This window comes from Sturnus vulgaris, chromosome 5 (assembly GCF_052056855.1).
Source record: "Sturnus vulgaris isolate bStuVul1 chromosome 5, bStuVul1.hap1, whole genome shotgun sequence".
NCBI classification, from domain to species: domain Eukaryota; kingdom Metazoa; phylum Chordata; class Aves; order Passeriformes; family Sturnidae; genus Sturnus; species Sturnus vulgaris.
In genome coordinates, this window is record NC_142247.1 from 54,680,049 (window position 1) to 54,702,272 (window position 22,224).

Genomic DNA, 22,224 nt, shown 5'->3' on the forward strand with positions numbered 1-22,224 from the left:
ACAGGGCCTGAAGTTCTCGAGCCGTTTATCAGGTGCCTAGTGCAAGGAGAGAAATATTACTTCTGGCAGTTGTTTCTCTAATCCATTTTTTAAGGCATAAATATAAGAGGCTCCACATTGTTCCTGCCTGGATCTCTTCTTGTCTTTTTCAAAAGCACTCTCTAGAACACTCCATAACCAAAATCTGAATGCCCAAATCAGCAGTGTTTGGATCACCTCATCCTCCAAAAAAAAAAACCCAAAACCACTGACCCAACACTATCAAATGCCAAGCGTTTTTAAAGCAGCTTTCAAAACAGAAACAAACAAAAAATTTTACTTCAGAAATTCGGGGCTTAAAGAAACTAACATGATAAGCGCATAGATAATTCAGGATAACTCAACCACAGCCAAACAGTAAAATATTAAAAAATTAACTGGGAACTACACAGGCGAGTAATGGAAACATAAAAATGACAGCAAGCACCTTCCACAAGGGAAGAGACTTTTTATGAAGAAGTAAGATAATTGTCTTGTAGCTGTGCCAATGTAGCTATCAAAGTGACATAGTTTCATCCTTTCCTTCTTTAACAGAACCTTACTCACATATTAAGCCTTACCCCTCAAAAACTTTTTAAAAATATATTAGGAATTCTACTACTTTTGGATTATACTGCCCTGCGTTATACTGGCATAGGCAAACAATCTACTAAAATGAGAAAATTAGCTCTAAGATACAAAAACTTCTTTTTCTGCTTTTCAAGATGCAGAAGTATCTTAGTCTGCTACTAGTCTTGTTTTGAAGCCAAGAATGCTAAGTTTGCTGGCCATTTCCAACCATTGTGGGTCAGTCCACAGCTGTGTAGGCACTCAGAGTTTCAAAGGCATCCTCCACGCTTCTCAGTACATTTCTCCAAGATGAAATTTCTTTCTGAAAGCCTCAGTCAAAACATAACCGAATACCTGACTCTGCATTGCTGTGATCAGTAACTTGCCTTAACATTTACAGAGAGAAAAAACAAGGAAAGCAAACATCCTACCACTGTATCCAGATAAGGTAACTCTAAACTGAAAGACAGCTTACTGAAAACAAAAATTTGAAAATAACTCTTCAAAGTTAATACGTCCAGTATCACCTTGAATAGCAGAAACAAATTCTGGAGTTAAAATCATGAAATAATGATAAATAAACAGTAACTCAGAATAGCAAATGCCACATGAAGTACAATTTATGAGGTGTTTGCATGTTGTTATACTGCAAAAACAATGACTTGCACAAACTGAACCGATTCCAGCCCAAGCTTCAGGACATTATTGTCACTTAAGAAAACAGTCCCTTCAATCTTTTCAGTGTCAAACATCCTTTTTACGATGCCTAATTTGTTTGCATATGCAAGTGTTCTTGAGGAAGCAAATGCCAATATTTATGTACAGAGATTTAATTAAAAAGACCGAAGTCACAATCTGTTCAGTTCTGAGCAAGGTCAACAAAGTCATGCACCTTGTTTTCCTCGCCTATACTAATGGGAACAAGTACTCTGAAACTGCACAGACATCCAATCCTAGGCCTTACCAAACCTGCCACCACCTAATTACTACCAGTTTGACATAATGCAGAGAAATGTCTCACTGAATTTGGAAAGCCATTACCACTTTTATACCTGAGACAAATTAGTTATCTCCTTATCTGTGAATATCATGAATGTATTTTTGATGGAAAATGCAGCTTTACACATTTAAAGGATGAGGAGTCCATTTCAGGCCTGTTCATTCTTAGGTAGTTGTTTCTGTAAAGAGGGAGTAGAAGTTGAAATTTTGATGTATGTTATGAAGGAAACTGATTACAATTTACACATCTATTTCAGTCTAAGATTCACTCCACCTGCCTTGCCACAAGACAGTAACTTCAAACAATCTCTTTGTTTGCTGCAGATAGTCACAAGCTGAGAACTGCAAAACCACAACATCCTGGAGAAGGAAACATCTGAGCAACAGAGTGAAAAAAAATGTAAGCACATATACACATAAGATCTGCTGCTAACCCTGGACTGTGCTTTTTAGTCTCTGCTCTGCAACCAAGCCCACTCAACTCTTTCAGATAACATCAAGCTGTGGAAAATCATCAGACTGTTTTGTCCCTAATAAAGGAGCTGACTCTCAGGCTCAAAGCACACAAGTAATATGAAAGAGCAAATTCAGCTCAGCCAAGAGAGCTGAACCAGCTAGCACTGGAAAGGCTTATGCTGAAAACACAGACCAGGTACGTCCAAGTTGCCTTCGACTGAAGTGGCAGGAAAGCATCACAACAAAAAATACCAGTATTATCAGATGCTAACAAATTTAGTGCAGTGGATTATTGACACAGAGAACCTCAATCCTATCCATAACTGAGGCGTAACCACCATAAAAATCTACTTCTGAAGAATAATATTAGAGCAAGATGAAAAAGCACATTCTCCTCACCCATCCAGACTTTGAAACAACCATGAAAGTGCTGCTCCTGGCAATGCAGTGAAACAGTACATAGTTTCATCTGTTTTGCAGAAAAATTTGTTTGGTCCACATGTTATCAAAGGCTCAGGTGATCTTCATTTCCCACTAAATCATCCAAAGTCAATGATATTGTTTCCTAATTTGAGACATTAATTCCAGCATACAACATTTCTACTAAGATTGCCAGGATCTTGTTAATACCCAAGGGAATGAATGACCCCAAACAACTAGCTTTTCAAATTACATCCCACCTTGTGTCTATGGAATTACTACTTTAAGACTATGAGGGATACTGTGAAGCAAGCTCCCTAAAAAAGGGACCTAAAGTTTCCCCTCTGATGACCTTTTCAAGATGAGCAAAAAACCTTTACACCCAGCCAGCAATCCCTCTTGCAAGTCTCCTCATTAGTACAAACACCACAGCTTCTTGATTAATAAAATCATTGAGGGCTCGTTCTCTACCCATCATGCTCCAAACAACACACTCCTCTACCTTTGGTTAACCAACTGTTGTATTTCACTATTCAGCAAAACGGAATGATGTAAAATACCTACCCCATTGTTCTTTCAGCCACCACTCTAAACTGACCTTGTTTTCTAAGTACTTCAAGCACCTGAATAGTTACACAAATCCTACACACTGTAGATTTAAGTTCATCCCAAGAGAATCCAATCAAAAACAAATGGTGGCAATGACCATCAACTATCTAAGCTAGATTTCTTTATTCTCCTACAGAACTGAGGAAACTAAGCACTACAAAGACTTCAAGCCTAACATTTCAGACATTTTAGAGAGAAATCTAACATTTTAGACAGAACAGACACATAAAACATATAACCAGAAACCACTCTAAAAATAAAGACAAAAAAAATACCAGGAACACAAACAACCTCAGGTTGTTTGACAGAGTTAAAAGAAAAGACGATTCTGAGACACATGACACCATATTGGACTTTAGCAAGCCTGGTGCCACCATATCAGTGAGATTCCCTTGCTGGTAAATGAGTTCATGTCCCTGAAGGCTAGCACCTCAAGCTTTAGCATTAGAAGACATGTATCACTAAAAAAAAAAAAAAAAAAAGATAAAATTGCATACAAAATATTTAGATAATCCCAAAAGTTTTCTGTGAAGTATCACAAATTCACTCTAAATAAAAGACTCTTTTAACAAGACTCAACATTAATTCTGAAGGTCCACTAAAGAGGCTACATTTGTCTTTGGCTAGTGTAAGTGAAACAAAGCGAAACCAATGTGCCCCATCAATGATGCAAGACTGCATGTTAATTAAAAACTCATATCCAGTGTGCTGGTGAGCAGAAAGCATACCTTTGATATAGGAGTAACTTCATCTTCACGTATTTCAAGATGCAGATTACACACTTAACCCAGGACAGACAGCAGAAACCACAAGGAGATAAATTGAGAAATGAACAGCTATTCTATCCCTATGTTTGCATTTTAATTTCCCAATCTTAATCTGCAGGCACTCAGGAGCATGACTTAAAATGAACTTACATTAATAACCTAATGCCTTCTTTTACAAAAGAATAAACGATGGTTATGGCAGTTCCTTTTTATATCCAACCATGAAAACAAGGAACCTTCAGCAGCCATCAATGTTATTTCTAATGGAAAACTAGGTAATCCTATTTTCTTGTAAAAAAAAATTCAACATATCCTATCTTCAATATTTTGTTCTAAAAGGGTAACAACAAGAGTTCCTCAGTTAAGAGACTCCTTTACAAGGAACAAAAGGCCAGTATGAGAAGTATTTGCCAAAAATACAGAAAGGGTTGACCACTAATGTGAAGCGTTCACTCCACAGGTGCCATATTTTTTAATAAAAAAACTCACATTTATTACAACAGAATATTACAAACAACTAGCTTCAATGATCAACAAATAAAACTTTACAAAATGCAAACAATGTAATTTTCAATTGTGGAGTGACAGATATTCCAAGTTTACAAACATAGCATCTTTCTGTTTATGCCCACTTAAAAATCATTTCCAGTCTGCTTTATTTTCCATCAAATACAGTACATTTATCCAAACAAAAGCATGTACATTCAATATAGAACATTTTGAGCAAAGCTACAATCTTAGTTCCCATTCACAGTATTTTTAGTGCAATGCACTAACAGGGCCAAATAGTTCTCTATCCATAAAAGCATTTTTACTCCTGATCTTGTGATCAACATTTAGATATATTTTATACAAAAAAAGTATATATGAACACGAGGCACCTCCCTAAGTAAGGGAGTGAAATGATATAAAAAAACATGGTATTTCTTCTGATGTACAATACCTTTCAAATTGTAGCAATTTGACTCAAATCACTAAACAAAATATGTTCTAAAAGGTGAAAAATAAAAAATAAACTAATAAAAACAAAAAAACCCTCAAACAACAAAAAAAACCCAAAACAAAACCCATGATTGCATGAAACCTGCCAAGAATTTCAGAATGGTAGGCATGCAACTGTTTTACTACAGTCTTGATTAAAAGGTTAAAAAAAAGGTATCTAAAATATTTTCCAATTACACAAAGTCAAATGCTACCCACAGTGGTCATTTATGATTTTGAGAGAAAATATATTTTGAGTTTCTCCCAAACTATCCTCCCTTTTTATTAATATTTAATGAAATAAGCTAACATTATAAGTGGTTGTGCACAGATTGTCTATAATACATCAGCAAATATTCACTACCTTCATATTAACATTAGTGTGTTGATCTTTCAAAAATAAACTGAAAAAATAAACTGCAACTATCATTAAAGTGCTTGTGTATAAATTTTTTTTAAAAATTAAAGAATAGAGGAATGTGGATATTCTTGTAAACTTCCTAGATGTTTACAAAGTTTTCCTACGAACCACATATGGAAGCAAAATAGAGGTCTTTGAAGAAACTTCAGCACAGTGAAATTCAGAATGTCCTAGAACTGGGAAATTAGTCAATATGAACAAACTGAATTTATGCCAAATACTAAAAATTAGTAGAATTCGGCCAATAACACTACATTGCTCTTATACATTCATTTGTAATAAATTTAAAACAGTATATAACACAACATTTACCAAAGTAGGATATCACATCAAAGTCTGAGATGTCCATCAATTAACACTACCAGGAAGGACCAGGATGCACGATGAGTTTTCTGAAGATCTCCTAAATGAGGAAAGACCACCTTCTTCCACAGCTGCTGTTCATTACGTTGTCTCAGGTACACTCTTTTTTTTCCTTTTCAATTTCAGGAAGTTTGTTCTATACTGGGTCAAACTACAACTGCATAGAGATAACTGCTAATTTAGAAGCATGTGCATTTCACTTCAACTACTTCAGTGTTTTGGGAAGTGGTACTGTCCTACAAGCAGTCAGAATGATTATTAATACAATATGAAAAAAAAACAGCTTATGAAAGTATTTCCTCCTTACAGTACCATTATCAAGAATTAGCAGTTCCAACAACAAACTAAAGTCTTTTTCATTCAAATGAACTTCAAACTTCCCGAACATCACTTGAACCTATCTGAAGAGAAATGGGAATAAATTAATACTTTGAGTTTACCCATATAATTGATTTAAACTACACAACATAAATCATTTATAAGGTTAAATTTTTAATTCTTATTCAAAATGCAGAAGTCACTCCCCCTCTAGAATTCAGCATAATTCAGGGTTCAACTCAGCTCAGTTTTGAAGTTCTGCCTGATTTGGTCAGGATTTATTAGAAAGTCACAAAAGCACCACATCACAATTTAACATAACTAGGTGGTTATTCACTGTGAAAGCTGAACTCAAATCAAATCACCTCCCAGAAAACAGCATTTCAGAGTTGAAATACAGAACAAGGCACATACACTCAGTTTTCTTTTTACTAAATATGCTGGAAAGATGATTCTGAATAAGTATGTTAAAAAACTCCTACAAGTATCACTACAGTCTCCATCATATTTTTGTACAATCCCCAACCTTCAGCCATCAGTTAATCATTTTGAAATACAATGTGACTGCCCACAAATATTTTCTTTTTTAAAAGGTCCTCTAAAAATAGGCCACCTTTAACATGAAGGCTATGGAAAACAGAATAACTACAAATACAACCCCTCCAAGAGTAAAGAACTCCCAGAGTATCACACAAGCAGAAGTTCAGAAAATTCTACGTCAGACTTCAATACATATCAATGCTTAAAGCAAAAACTTTGATAAGATTTGAACAATTTAAAAAACTGAATGACCACAAGTCTCCAAAAACCCAGGCTTATATAAATAAGCATTAAACAAATGAAATTCTAAATTTGATGAATTCAAAGGTATTTGCAGGCACATAACCCAAAATGATTTTAAATCAAAGTAACAAAACAACCAAATTACATTAATAAAACCTCTTCTATCCACTTTTGTTGACAGTGTGTAGGCAATACACATTAAAATAAAAATTTAAATTCACAAATGCTAATTCCAGTAAATTCATAGATTTTTTGTTATCAGCTTTTACTTTAGAACTTTTAGTACTTCTCCAAGTGGTCACAGCAAAGTTAATTAAATGAGTAAAGTTATTCAAACCAAACAAAATTATTGTTAATTTTAAAAAATTACTATTTTAAAAATGTATGTATATGTTGATTACAACAGATGCCTTAAGATAGCTTAAAGAGTTGACTTAGTACAGTTTAATCTACATCCTTCTTTCTACAATGACAAATGTAGATTTTAACTCTTCTCCAAAATCTCTAAAAAAAAAAAGGAACAAATTTGACATCTACTTTTGCATTTGAGCCACTAAACCATAAAATTCACGGGAAAATATGTTTTCGGCAATAAATCAACAACAGCAAAAGAAATGCTGTGGTATTGTTGGGGTTTAAAAAAAAATAAAGGACAAAACACTTTTTCTTTTTCCTCACCAGACAACAGCTTTAGATCTTGTACTTCTGCCTTTGGTTTTACTTTCTTCAGGTGAATGAGATATATTTGCTTTGTGGGTTTTCTTATGATGTTCTAGAAAAGCTTTTCTGGCAAATGCTTTCCCACACTTATTGCATCGGTGCAGAGAAAAGTTTTTTGTTACTTTTACTTCAATGCCAACATCAGCTCCTTCATACTTTTTACTGGGAGAATTAGAGGTGACATCCTGTTTTGAACCAATCTGTTTTGTTTCATCCCTCTGAGAGCCTCTTTTTGTCACCTTATTTAGAACAAGATCAATAGGCTTCTTTATTGCTCTTATTTCTAAACTTGCAGTTATTTTCCCAAGATAGCGTGGCGACTTTTTATGAACCACAGTTATGTGTCTTATCACATCACGCTTGCGACGAGTTTCGTAAGAGCAGAGCGGACACCTGTAGTATTTAACATAAATATTATTTCCATCTGTGTGTAATTCAATGTGTTTTGTTAAATTCTGTTTAGAAGTAAATTGGCGCTTACAGAGTTTACAGTAAAGCTGCTTGAAGTCAAAGCCAGCTGAAAGTTTTGGCTTCCTGGTTTTCTGCTGGCCACCTGCAGCAGATGCATTGGTTGTTTTAGAGGTTGATTTAGTAGCTGATTTGCAGGTTGATTTAGTGGTTGATTTAGCAGTTGATTTAGGGTTTTCAGGGTCCTGTTTGACTTTATTTTTCTGTGCTGACGGTGTGTTCTTTTTCTCATTTGAATGATTTGTTCCCTTTAATTCATTCTGTGGAGAAAGCGCAATGGAAGGGGGTGAAGGTTCTACAGAATCTGCTGGTTCAACTTTTATTTCTGTGCCATTGGTAGTATTGTTGGGTCCTTTCTCTCTTTTAGAGTTCTTTCCAGAAAGAGTTATCTTGTGAACAATTTGCATATGCCTTTTCAGCATTATTTGTGAACTATATTTTCTCTTGCACAGAAGGCATTTGCATGCACTTAAATTGTATTCAGCCTTTGAAGACGACTTTTGTTTTCTGGTCTTAAAAGATTTTTTAGCAGAAACTGTATCTAAGAACAAAGGTTGCCCAGGCTTTGTAGCTATATCAGGAGTAATGGAATCCCTCCTTAATCCTCTATGAACTTCATCAAAATGCCTCCTTACATTGGCTTTTGTGGCAAATGATTTATAACACACAGGACAACTTCTACCTAATGTTACGAGAACATTCTTATTTCGTCCTTTTGCAGAGCACTGGTTTGGTTTCTTTTTTGTTTCTATGTATTTCTTTAGCTCTTCCATCTTTTTTTTGTGTACTTTTCGAATGTGCCGGCGTACACTGCGTCTTGAATGAAATTCCTTCCTACAGAGGCAACAAATCAACTGGTGGCCATAATCAGAATTATCCAGAGAGTCCGAGTCAGGATTTACTGCTGGCGGCTGTTCTTCAGGAGTAGATATCACCTTGTTTGTAACAGGATCAGCAGGAGGTAATTCTACAGTCTCCCCAGCTGGGACTGGGGCTGGACCTGAAACAGTCTTGGGTTGCTCAGTGCTGGGTTCCTGTATCTGTGCTGGAGCTTGATCAGGGGTATGGCTACTTTCTGTGTTCTCATCTGGGCTATCAGTCCTTGACACATATTGAAATACAGCATTTTGATTAGTTTCTATAGGTTCCAATGTAATGACATATTCTTGCTTATCTACCCTTGGATAGATTGCTTCAAGAAGATCATTTATGGCTTGACTCTGCTTATCTTTTGTATCTGGGAGGTCTGTGAAAAGAGGAAAAGGTACTTTTTAATGATTTGGTAATTTCCAATTACTTAAATTTCAAAGTAGATTTTAACCACTACATGAATTCAGTCTCCAAATTTCCACAAATCCTCTTTTGTACTCTCTGAACACTCAAAGGCTTTGAGTAATCATTACGAGTTGCCTTTTTATTAAAAGCCAACATCGGAAATAACCTTCCTGCATGCTAATGTGAAAGCCACCTGAACCTAAAATTTTTGACTGGAATTAAGCTGGTCTTTAAAAAAACTGTGTCAATTGGCAAAAATAACATCATTCAACTGAGCTTGTTCTGCAGGTGTGCAACTAAGCCTGAAGTATCATTAAAAACCGATTTTCCTACTGCGGGATACAGGCACTCTCAATAAAGGAACCTAATTCTGGAAATAAGCTCTTCTCTGTGAATTCTGAACAATCCTTACCAAAGAATGAAACATCTGAGCATTGCATGAAGATTTAAGTAGATAATATTTTACAGGTCTCAGTAGTATTCTCTTTTAAATCCCAAATTAGTTCAGTGCTCTAGCTCCCAGTGTGACACTCAAAGCATGTGCAATGGCACAACTAGGATGCCAAGGTCATACAGCAAAAAAGGTGAAACACTGAGATGACACAGTTCAGATTATTGTGGATAATGTTAAAGATGAGAGTCCTGGTAACAGCTAATTTAAAAACCATAGTCAGAGTTATTCCTTCCACACACCCAGCAATACATGGAAAACGTCAGTACATAAATAGGCTGTTTTGTTGCTCCAAACCCATTTTTTAACACTGAATTCTTAACAGCTTTTACAGTCAGTTTCAAAGGAGCCTATCTATATAGTTTTTACCAAAAGTAAAAAGTCCTTCCTATTTTATACCACCTTTTAAGACTACTTCATGACTACACTGAGTGCATGAAGTGTTCACCACAGTGTGCTGAACTTTTTTTCCTGCCTCTTGTTCACTATCTTTTATTTACTGAAAAAACTCCCGCTTAGTTCAATAACTATACTCAATTTTACATAAAGCACAAGTATTTATACAGTTTTATTCAGAGTGAGATATTATTCCTTTTATTTGCACCTCTCACAGTGAACAGTAGAAGTTATTTTATTTGTATGTTACTTGCATGTTATTTCATATTAACATATGAAAGTTAATCAGGAAGTTAAATGAAGGTTAGACTGGAGGAGCTGGACATTAAGTCTTTCCTCAGGGTAATCTTACTTTACTTAGAAACTATTGCATCTAAAATCACATGCACTTCTAACCTTGCTTTGAAGCTACGGGTCACCCCTTCTCACAGAGAAGCTCTGTGATTCTTTAACTGGCCAAGCAAGCTCACTTAAGGAAGGTGACCGTACCAGCCTTTTCATATGCTCCTTTCAGCTGACACTACGTGCAAAAAGAATCATCAAATTATATCTCTGTTTGCTCCTAATTTTTGAAATATTGAGGCAGGAAGGCATTAATCAAGGAAGAAAATTCCTCGTTGCACCTATATTGATCTAGTTAAGAGATCAAGACAATTAGCTTTACAAAATATTTTTGAATGCTGATACATTTCCAAATTAATCAACTTTACTCAGATTAACAAAAAGTCATCACTGGAATGAGACTGTAACAAATTTCTTTTTCCATAAACAATATAGTTCTTGGTTTTTTTCCTCATCACTTAAGTTACTTCTTTTAATAATTAAGTTTATTTTCTACAACAAAGATGTTGGGCTAGGCACAATTACCTAAGATATGTTAAAGCAGCAAAAAGTAAAGTGAGGCAGGAGAAAAGAGACAGCATTATTCAAGCACAGATCCTTAAATAAAAGGGTAAACTTTTAGTCTGTGTTTCATACTGACTAAGACCAAAAGACTGCATCCACGACACAACCACTGCAAGGGCTGCTTCAGTAGAGAAGAATATTAAGAATATTGACCCAGGTCAGTTCACTAGAGCATCCAAAGTCCATCAGAGCTATGACAGACTAAAACTAAAACACCCTGCTAGAGCCACTGTTAGTAGTTTCCCAGTCCTTTGACATGCTTTTGGTATCTTTCATAGTAAAGTACAGATGGGAAATAACAAGTGGAAGAAGGAATGGAAAGTGTTAAGAGTGACAATTACAAGGCTAGGTGTATAAACTAGCTATCTAATTATTATATTAGCATTGCTCTTGGTTGTTAATTCCTATAAAGTCATTCCTTCAATAACATAAAAGTGATTTTCATATGTTACTAGAGAAATTTAGACCCACCTCTTTTTTTTTGCATTTTTGTTTCAGATATGTCTGTGTAAATGATAAAGAAAGATAAGTTTTTCAACCTCACATAGTTTTATTAAACATTTAAATTAATAATACTTACTATCATCCATCTGCAGACTTGGAGGACAATAAAACTTTTTATGAGTAATTAAATTTGGTAATCCTCTGAAGAGACTCCGACACAATTTACACTCAAAAATGGTGTCCACATCTTTTAACAGGATATGTTTAAGTTGTTTCGTTCCTGTAATAAAAGAAATGTTACACTTAAGGAAGGTTTTCTGTTCATCTCTTAATTAACATCATCCCATGAAAGTGAAAATATTTTAGATCATGAATAATTATAACAGCATTTTATCTTTTGTTAATGCTACTTCATCATTTGTACTGAAAGTTTATGATACATGCTCCAAATTTCACTATGAAGACAAGACTATGATGAAAAAACCCCTCAAGGATGGGGTAAACACATTAGAGTTTACAGAGAAAGTGCAATGATTTACAATAAAAACTAACACCTAACATTAGGAAAGAGTTCTTAATATGGTATTTCGCTGTTGCAATACAATTGTCCAATAGGAAAGAATAAGCACCTGGAGCATTTAAAGAAGCCTGTAGTATTTTTTCTTTAGGGTTATCCTACAGTGCTAAGAAAACAAGACACATACAGCTATTTCACATAGAAATGGCATCTAGTAAGGCAAAAAACTAAAATATAAAATAGATCAAAAAGAATAACTAACAGGTCAAGAAATGTTATTACACATAGATATCTGACAAGTCCAAGATGACAACATTTAGGCGAGATAGCAGAAATGTAGGCATATTTTCAGCCTGATGAAAGGAAAATACATACAACTTCAATCTGAAAGATCTCTATTAAAACATAGAGAGCATGATAAAATATGCCAGCTTTCCAGATTATTATGCAAGGTATGCAAAGATAGTTAGATCTAGTATTGTTTAAGTATCCCAGCTCCTGTCACTTTTTTACATTTCAAACTTATTCTTTCATTTCTCATCTCATGAAAATTATGAATCTAAGGCCTAAAATTAGCAATAGATTACTAAATTATATTTATCCACTCCAAATTAGAAAAGAGCACTAACTAACCAAATTCGGCTAATTTATCTATCTTGATTTTTCTTCGAATTTAATCACTCAACACTAATCAAACAAGCAAAAATATAACAAAAACGGATCATTAATAAATAATATCAAACACCCAGTGAACAGCAGCAGCAAGATATTCTTCAGATTGAATTACAAGGTCAAGTGTTCTGAAATCTCATCACACTTCTCTTAAGAATTCCTTTCAAACTCAGAGCCACACTTCAGAACCATTTTCTAAATTAAAATCTTTCAAATATTACTAATTTCATAATAGGCAATAGTTCTGCAATACAAATGAGCCTTATCAAGAAAACTTATTTCTTGTGTAATAATAGTACTACGAAGCTTTTTAAATCTGAGTTTCGGCAAAGCACAGTGTCTTCTTCAACAGTTCCTTAAAAATGGTATCCAAACTTGACCATCTGAGGCGACCAGTTTCTGTCCTCTCCTATGCCTTCCCAAGCCATATCCACTGCTCTTTCTTTGAGTGTTACTAACCTCACCTTCATTTGACCTGCATTTTTACAAACATACTACTGGACAAATATTTAGATATTGTACAACTTTTATTTGTTGCTGAGTTTCCCCCAAAAGCAAGCTTTTTACTCAGATCTCGTCAACTGACATTTGAATTTCTGCAAATAAAGAAAATACAGCTGAACAAAACTGAAAATGCTTCATGCAGATAAAATTCCATGCTGTTCATGCATGCCCTAGCCACAAACCTCAGTCTCGAAAAAGAAAAAAAATTCTCCACTATTACCCAATCAAGGGACATACAGGTTCCTTATTTTCTCCCCTGTTTCATTGGTATTCAGTCTCCTATTCAGGACTGAAATGTTTTTTTCCAATACAAATTACTGGATGAGATTAAAGGATTTATGACATATTGGAGATCATACTATATGACATGGTAGTCACTCTGGCTTCAAATCATCCTTATGCAACTGTGAAACTTTTTGCAGGTGGGAGTAAAGAAAAATAATTGTTCCTTTTGAATTAAACTGTAGACATTCAGGAACTTCTGGAAACAGCAAAAAAATTTAAAAACATCCACTGGTTTTGTGAACACAACAGGCAGAGGAAAGCAAAATAATCTCCTTATTCTTCACCAAGGCAGACTGTGGCAACAAGTCAATCTTCTGCCAGTACACACTGCCTCCAGCTTCCTGGAGAAGACTTACTGAAGTCTTCTCTATTTTGTAGTTACATCTAACTGTATATTGTGATGGGAATGCGGGTGATACCCTGTCAAATTCTGTTAAAATTTGTAAATGTTGATGAATAACATCAAAGTCACAAGAAACTGGTACAGAATACTAGTAAAAATTTCTATCAGAAATACCTAAATTTATGCCTTTTTCGAGCAGTTTCTTTTCTAGAAAAAAAATATTCAAATTCACTTTTTACTCTTAATGCTTTGAATGACACAAGTCTTTGATAAAATTACTTAAACAGTTATGTACAATACTCTGTCCAAAATTTCTATTCCTTTACCACAAGAATCAAATACTCTCTTTCCAAAATGAAATGTTGCTTGTTCAAAACTAGCTGGTAAAATCTTTATCTCAAAGTCCTCTTGCCTTTTGTCCAACCTCCCAGATGCAGGTGACTGTCGATATCCAAGTAAGCTATCAACTCAACACCTGCCAGTGAAGATGATCTGATAGTAGCTCAGTGACAAAGTACGTGCAACTAGTTTGTGCTACTACCAGTAGGTATTCCTTTAATCTGCTTCAAGCAAAAGAAGCCTGTCACGCTTATCTAAGGCTTCAAGCAACCTCAAGCAAACCAAGATAGGTTACTAATGAATAATCTCACATTCTGTTTTGTAATAAGTTATTGAAATGCTAGTGGACAACTTAAATACTGTGCCCTTTTATAAGATTCAGACCAGCCATATATCTTATTGCACAGCAGCAGTGTTTTTATAAATTACACATTTCATACATTTAAAAGCTCTATGTGAAAAAATCTAGAAACACATAGATAGTACCACTAAAGACCAAGAGTTGTGAAAATAAAATATTTGGTTTGCCACATCAGAAGTATAGAAACAGCTTGAAAACTCTGAAGGTTTCAATCTTCCCTGGCATGCCGCCCCAAATGCTTAGCGGTTCATTGGTACATAATGCAACTCCCAAAATCAATCAAGGAACACCTTAAAAGTAGTAAGTTAAGCAATTTAAGATGTTGGAGATGAAGTATTTCCTTCACCTCAGGAGTTTTATGATAAACTCATTGATAATAGCAGAAGAAATGACACAAAGCAGAGCAACAAACTTAATTTCCAAGGTTTTTGAAGGATAACTATACAGCAAGATCTGTATCTTCATTACTTTCTATGAAAACCTTTATTAAAGGGAACACCTCATTCCAAAAATCTACAAATATTTTGCAAATACGCATAAAGTCAGATGCTGGTTATTTTAATATATTTAATAAACATAACTCTTCTAACAAGGTAATGAACTTCTTGAGGATCAGGCATGCTTTCCTACCTGATCGAAAACACTCGATGATTTGTTGAATACCAGATTTTGATGTTTGCAGAGGCTGCTGTAATAACGGAGGATCACCAGGTTCCAACAGATGCACTGAAATATATAAAAGGATAATAAGCCATTAGAAAACTCTGGTGATTTCTGTAATTCAGGAATTTTCCATACATATAGTAAACTAGCTAAAAAGAATAGCCAGGACTACAGTAAAAGTAGCCTTACTCTAAAATTTTCACTCATATTGAATTAAAAAACAGTTAACACTGAATTTTCCAGCCATGATACCTTCTGACAGTTTGCTGTCATTTTGCTCACTTAAAAAAGTTTATTCAAAGCTATGTGTTAGAAACACAGAAACATATAAGTATATAAAACCGAATTACTCACTAGAAATGTCTGTCAATTAATATAATTCTCTAGAACAATCTACTTTACTCCCATTGTTAAAACCAAATGACATGTACAAAAGAGCATTACCAAATACTACATTATCATCATTACCAAATACTTCACAGCACATTATATGATTTCAATGTTGCTAGTACGCACTTAATCACTGAAACCAAATTTAAAGTAGCAACGATCAGAAAAAAGCACAAGCATGGCTACATAGCATATTCCAAAAAAAAAAATACTATCGTAGTATTTTTAAACACGAAAACTATATTCAATAAACTCTTAAGGCTCAAATAAACTGCTCAGGGAATACTCTATTTCTGACGTTTCATTCCACATCACATTCTTTGCAAAAGCTATTGAAACTAAAACATATATTAATCAGAATGTTTAGCCATTCCAATATGCAGTATTTATGCATATGAAAATTAATAGCTTCACTGCTGTATATAGATATGGCAATTAAACTTTGCTCAGAGGGAAACCCAAATTTACAGGAATAGGAACACTTCTTGAAACATGTGCTTGAAAAATCATTAGTTTTCTTTTATATTTCTTGACTAAACAGCCAGCCTTGCGCTTCATAAACTGGCTCCCACCCTAACAATTTGGCTTGATTTTAACCCCATTTTAAGATTTTCATTTCTAAATGAAGCACTGAGATCTCTAAGAAATTTATTTTTAATAAAGGCCAATTAAGGCATAGTATAAAACTATTTAGAGGTAATAAGTGCAAAAGACTAAACAAATTTTGACAGGAATGTTGAGCTATATGATAAAAGGTTATAAATAAATTCTAGCTGAAAAGAACATCAGATAACAAAGCACTGTAAAAAAGGATAACAGAATGAATATTCCACCCACCTATACTGGTTCTGTAATATATAATTTACACAAACACATAGCAACCATGATAAATCAGCTAATCATTTGGGGATCTCTAACACAATGACGTATTGTATTCTACTAGCCTACTCCCTACGCATCAAAATAAAACATTTTAGTTTGTATACTGCCTCTAATATGCATGTACAACACCTACTAACATCAAGAGGAGTAACACAGGTGAAGCAGACCTAACACATCACTGTTAAATTTTTCAGGCAAGAAAAATATTTTCCTTTTTTTAAAGCATTAGAATAACTCAAAACCATTTCATCATCAACACCAAGAAATGTTTCCACTAACTGAACAATATCTGCTCTCAAATTACATTTCACTAAAGGGGCATAATCAAAGTCACTATGCTCCTCACACTTCCATCTGTCAATTCCCCAAACTGATGTCCTTCTTCTCAAAACAAAAATGAAAGCATCCAAATAGCACCTTTCATTCAAAAACGTAAGAGAAAACATCCAAATAAACTCTATAACAAGGCAAAAAGAAACAAAATTGTCTTTAAAAATACCAATTATAACAATAAGCAGAATACTTTCAAAGGCATCTAATAGGTTGGCTGAACCTTCAGAATATTCATTACAGTTTCCACTGACAGCATCTTTCACATCAATCAGGAATGAAATGTAAAGAGTTCTTCTGAGACTTGGTGGGGTTTTTCTCCTCTGAGACTAAGAGAGTCAATTTCACCAGAATTCAACAGAGAAGACAGAGTAAAAATGTAAACAACAAATGCAAATGATTGCCAGAAACACCATTTTACAAAAAAACTGAGAACACTGCACTTTTTGGAAACAAAATGGTCAGCTGTTTTATACAACTTCTTGCCTTCCTCTGCTGACTGCATACAATGCCCATATGGTGGCCTGAGGATTATCCCACATCCAGGAACTACAATATTCTCTTCCTGAAATGATTTTAAGGCGACAATTCAAGGATACAAAAAAAACATTCCCAAACAAAATTCAGAAACTTTTTGTACCTAAAGCTCACACTAATGATATATATATTCACAGTCCTCGCAACAGTTTCCGCGAATTTTAATGAAGGAAATATGTAAAACAGCCGAAGCATCACACGCCACTATACCTGGTTCACAGCATCCATGGTGATGGTGGTCAGTCTGACAACACTTGTCCCTTAGAGGCATTTTCCGTGCGCACGATCTACTTTCCTTCTACATCCAGCAGCTCGTTTCTGCTAAAATAAGCAAATTAGCTGTCACCACCGAAGCACAGGCGCCTCAGGAGAGCGCCAACCCCGCACACCCACTTCGTAGGGCAGCACGGCCGGGCAAGCCGGAGGCAGCGGCACCCCTGCGCAGGAGAAAGTTCCCATTGTTTTCGGCAGGTCTCACGACGCCCTTTGCAACGGCCGCGGCGAGCGCGGCCCCGCTCCCGCCCCGCCGCCACCTGCGCCTCGGCCGGCGGGGAGAACCCCGGCCGCCGCCCTGCCCGCCGAGCCCGGCCCGGCCGCACGGCCCCGCGCCCCCTCCGTGGGCGGCCCGGCCGCCTTCCGTCCCCACCTCGCAGCCTCGCCGATGGGACGGCGGCCCTGGGTTCCCGAGGCTAAAGCCGCGTCCCCGACAGCCCGGGGCCGCAGCGCGCCCGCCGCCGGGCCGGGCGCTCCCGCGGCGCTGCCGGAGCGGGGCGCGCCCGCCGCCCGCCACGCGCAGCCCAGGCGAGAGAGGCGCGCGGCCGCAGGTGACAGCGGGCACCGACGCCGGGACGGGGCGGGCGCGACGGGCGGGTGCCGCGGGCCGGCCCTACCTGGAGAGGACGGGCGGCTTCCCCCTCCCCGAATTAAACTTTATTCGCCCCTGTCCCGCCAGAGCGGCGGCCGCTGACCCCGGAGCCGGATGGGCACGGGGGCAGGAAGTGACTGCGGTCCTGGCGGCGAGCGCCCGCCCAGTGCGCAGGCGTCGCGTTCGCCGCTCCCCGGCCCGGCCGCACAGGTGCCGGGCGGCGGCCGCCGAACGGGGCGGGGGCGGCTGGGACGGCCCGGCCCGCGGCGACGTCGCGGGACACGGGAGGAGCCCCGGGCGGGCTGAGGCGCAGCGCCTGCCACAGGACCGACCCGGCGGGCGGAGCGCGCGGCGGGAACCGGCGCCGTCTTTGTCCCGGCGGGGAGAATGGCCCGCGCTGACCGCCGCGCGCGCCCTGAGGGCACCGGCGCCCGGACACACGTGGGAGCAGCCAACATCCCTGGAGCTGGCATTTCTGCCCCCTTTCAGCCTGGTCTGCGCTATTACCGTGTAAAAAGATATGAACTAAACCACCAGTTTGTTCCAGTTGTTCTACTAGACCTACCAAGAAAAAGGATAGATTATGTTTTGAACACCTGGAGGAAAAACTCGTGTTCTGAAAGAGAATTATGCATTCTCTGCGGCAAATACTGGCCACAGGACATGGGTGCAGTGCAGTGAACGGTAGGGCAGCCGGTGGCTCCAGACACGTTTCCACAGGGTCCTGCTTAGTCCTGTGCTCTCTTTGCGCCCTTCTGTAGGTACCTCGGGTTGTTGAAATAGGGATACTTGGCTTTTGCCAAAGGAAAGGGTAAGATGAAGTCTTCATACACTTCAGGAAAAACTTCTGCCATTGAAGAAAAATCTGTAAGGTAATGTCAACAATAAGCACATCATTACAGGAAAAACGCTAAGTGATGGCACTAACACAGAAACAATCTGTCAAGCTCTGAACTGTAATAGCATCACTTAATAGAGATAGGTCTGACGGTTTCAAAGTTCCAAGTCACATTACAATCTGTGCGAGAGTAAGATGTCTCACACTTTCTCAAATCAGACATGGAGAGAGCTTAACCATCTGTGGCCATCAACTTGTACACAATAATGTCTGCTTTTAAAATATGTTTAAGAAAAAAGTTGCTGCATAGAAGTAATTGTGGCCAGAGAAGAGAGGAGTGAGAACATGTGAGAGAAATGGCCCTGCAGACACCGAGGTCAATGAAGGAAGGTGGGAGAGAGGAGCTGCTCCGGGCACCAGAGCTGAGATTCCTCTGCAGCCCGTGGTGCCCATGGTGAGGCAGTTGTGCCCCTGCAGCCCCTGGAGGAGCCAACACCAGAGCAGGTGGATGCCCAAAGACGGCTGTGACCGTGTGGGAAGCTCATCTTGGAGGTTCCTGGCAAGATCTGTGGTGTGTGGAGAAAGGAGGCCATGTTAGAGCAGGTTTGCTGGCAGGACTCTTGATCCCATGGTGGACCCATGCAGGAACAATTTGTTCCTGAAGGATTTTCCCTCTGTTGAAAAGGACCCACGCTGAAGCAGCCTGTGGGAAGAACTCGTCTCCCTAAGGAAGCAGCCGCAGAAATAATGTGATGAACTGACCATAACAGTAACCACCTGTCCCCATGCACCACTGCTGGGGAGGAGGTGAAGATTTGGGAATAAAGTTAATGTCTGGAAGGAGAGAGAAGTAGGGAAAATGTGTTTTTAAAATTCATTTTACTTCTCATTATCCTAGTCTGATTTTGATTGTGTTCAATTGATTTCTCCAAGTTGGATCTGTTTTGCCCGTGACATCCATCCTTATCTCAACTCATGAGATTTCATTATATTTTTCTTCCCCTGTCCAATTGAGGAGGGAAGGGATAGAGCAGCTTTGGAGGGAAACTGGTATCCAGAGAATGTCAATGACCATTCTTGCTTGTCCTTTTCCTATTCACCTCCAAAACAGTGTAAAGTTCCTCCTTCTTAATAATCCCCCCATTCAGTGAAGCATTGGGATTATGATGTCCTTTCAATGTTCTCTTCAAAATAGAGAATCTGGGTTCCTTCACTCTCTCTCCCTCTGTCACCTGCTGCAACCACTAGAGCCTTGTTAGTTACCTTCTTCTGGATACTTTTCATCTTCTAAGTATTCCTTGCATACTTAGGAGCCCAAACTGGACACAGTGTTGCAGATGTGGCATTGCAAATGGCAAATTGAGAATAATCATCTCCCTCCACCCGTTGTGATGTTGATGTATCACAGTATAGTGGTTAGTTCCAATTACCCCAAAGTTGCAGTGTTGACCCTCATTTCCATTTTTAACTGGGACCCACAGGTTCTTTTTGCAGAGCTGCTCTCTCATTAGTCAGTGTTCAGCCTGCACCATTGCTTGGGGATTTTTGCCCTGGGTGCAAGGCTTTGTCCTGTCAGGACATTCTCCAGCTTGTTCAAGCTGTCCTCACAGATCAACCCTGTCCTCCAGTATGTCAGACGCTCCCTGGTTTCAGCCACTCATTTCATCATAAAAGATCATGATATGGGTTATACAAAATGTGCCTTTCTGCCTTCCCCCTCTCCAATTTTAAAAATTCCAACTAAAGTCGACTTCTCTGTTGCTGTATTTTTTGGGAGGTGGAAATGCATATTTTTGGAAGATGGCCAAACAGCAACTGAAATTTTATTCTATCTTAAACACATTTCCATAACTTTAATGTTCCACACCTAAAGAAAGACCTTAAGTGGGCACTGTTGCATGCATGTGTAAATCTTAGGAATTTAGTTAACCTTGTTAAGCTGTGTGTGGGTGGAAGACCCTAATCTGTGTATTGCCATTTAACTCCTCACGTAGTTTACAATGTAACTAATTAGTAACATGGGCAAACAACCACACCCAAATTTTGACCAGTCAGCTAGTCATGTGCAAAACCTCTCGGGGACTGACAAAAGCTGTCAGCACAGATCAGGTAGTTCCACCTGACTTAGCAGAAGGTGCCTTCAGGAGAGTGCTTGCAGAGTGGAGTCCTTTCAGCCAGTAGCCAACCATTGAATAAGAGAAATTTGGATCAAATTAGCAAAGATTCTGGTAAAGCTCACTTCACAGCATGCTGCAGCAGTTGTTCAACCAAGAGGTTGAACTGGAACTCGGATCCGATTTGATTTCATTGTGTAAAAAAAGAACAAGCATGTGATGTTGCGTGGCTTTGAAAAATAGAATATTCCTCTGTAAAATATGAAAAATAATTGAAATTTATAATAACTTCCCTTTTGTCTTATATAGATAAGATTCAATGAAAATGAAAAAGATTTCTAGAACAATACGTAATTCTTCATACAAGCCATAATTAGCTGGTATCCAAGGAACATGGAAATTCACAGTGAAACCAAATACAGTGTAAAATGTAGAGAATGCGTTTGTATATAACAAAGGTAAGGATGAAAATATTTTGATCCATTTAATGTAAATTCTAGGCATAAAATATATTATTAGGGGAGGGGGTTTGAATTTAGCTTTCATTCTCTGGCTAATGTTCTCAACCAGCATAGTTTGAAGGAGAATCTTTCTTTATTCATTGTCTTCTAGATGATGAGGAGCTGGTGAGAAGTTTTGAACTAAGGCTTCTGTTACAACTTGATGATCAAATTATTTTTTGTTTCTTTATTGTGAGTATGGGTTTGAAAAATGAAAAATTCAGAACAATTTCTCTTAGTTACTGGGTTGTGCTTCCAAAGTGTATGAAGTATTCAAGCAAGGGAGGTATATTTTTGATAGAGGATATTGAAATGTTATCTCAAACAGCTGTGATAGTAGGTTTAGTATCCACTGAGAGGTTTTGTCTTGCCAAAGGGCTGGTAGTAACACCTGCTGAGATGCCTTGCCATCTGTTTATACATATAAGAGCTGTAAGATTTGATTACTAAACTTTTCCTCATACGCTATGACCACTAACATTTTTTCTGTATTTGAGATGCGTTTTGGATGAAGCACCTGGCTTCACAGTAATTTTTCCTAGGAGAAAATAATTGTAAGTTAGAGTGAGTTAATGCTGCAATGCTGCACTGAATAGAGTACATTTTTGCAGAGATGAAGTTGCATTAACCCTGAAGGATATCACATGTAATATGTGCTAATCAAGAAGTATCACAAATCACAGTCATAAAGTGTTTCACTGCAAATACAGGTATTCCAG

The 22,224-nt window shown here is 37.8% G+C and overlaps 1 protein-coding gene across 7 annotated transcripts; it reads right to left on the reverse strand.

Moving 5' to 3' along the window:
- Positions 1–4,280: 4,280 nt before the first annotated feature.
- On the reverse strand, positions 4,281–18,204 carry ZNF800 (zinc finger protein 800). 7 transcript variants are annotated; one of them, XM_088165754.1, is made up of 6 exons: positions 18,079–18,204; positions 17,399–17,509; positions 15,017–15,112; positions 11,502–11,645; positions 7,384–9,139; positions 4,281–6,001 (listed from the first exon to the last, which is right to left on the reverse strand). In XM_088165754.1, exons 2-6 carry the CDS (start codon positions 17,457–17,459, stop codon positions 5,992–5,994), a joined length of 2,067 nt encoding a protein of 688 aa, XP_088021880.1. In that variant the 5' UTR covers positions 17,460–17,509; positions 18,079–18,204; the 3' UTR covers positions 4,281–5,991. The 7 variants fall into 7 exon arrangements, with proteins under 7 accessions (XP_088021880.1, XP_088021883.1, XP_088021881.1 ...); XM_088165757.1 differs by having other exon boundaries at positions 4,281–6,005; XM_088165755.1 differs by having other exon boundaries at positions 17,399–17,506; positions 18,079–18,177.
- Positions 18,205–22,224: the final 4,020 nt, after the last annotated feature.

Coding starts and splice junctions, on each gene's coding strand:
- ZNF800 (XM_088165754.1), bottom strand. CDS start 17,459: ATGCCTCTAAGGGACAAGTGTTGTCAGACTGACCACCATCACCATGGA. Junction 15,113..17,398: donor CCATGGATGCTGTGAACCAG/GTATAGTGGCGT, acceptor TATATATTTCAG/TGCATCTGTTGGAACCTGGT. Junction 11,646..15,016: donor CATCGAGTGTTTTCGATCAG/GTAGGAAAGCAT, acceptor CTTTTATTACAG/GAACGAAACAACTTAAACAT.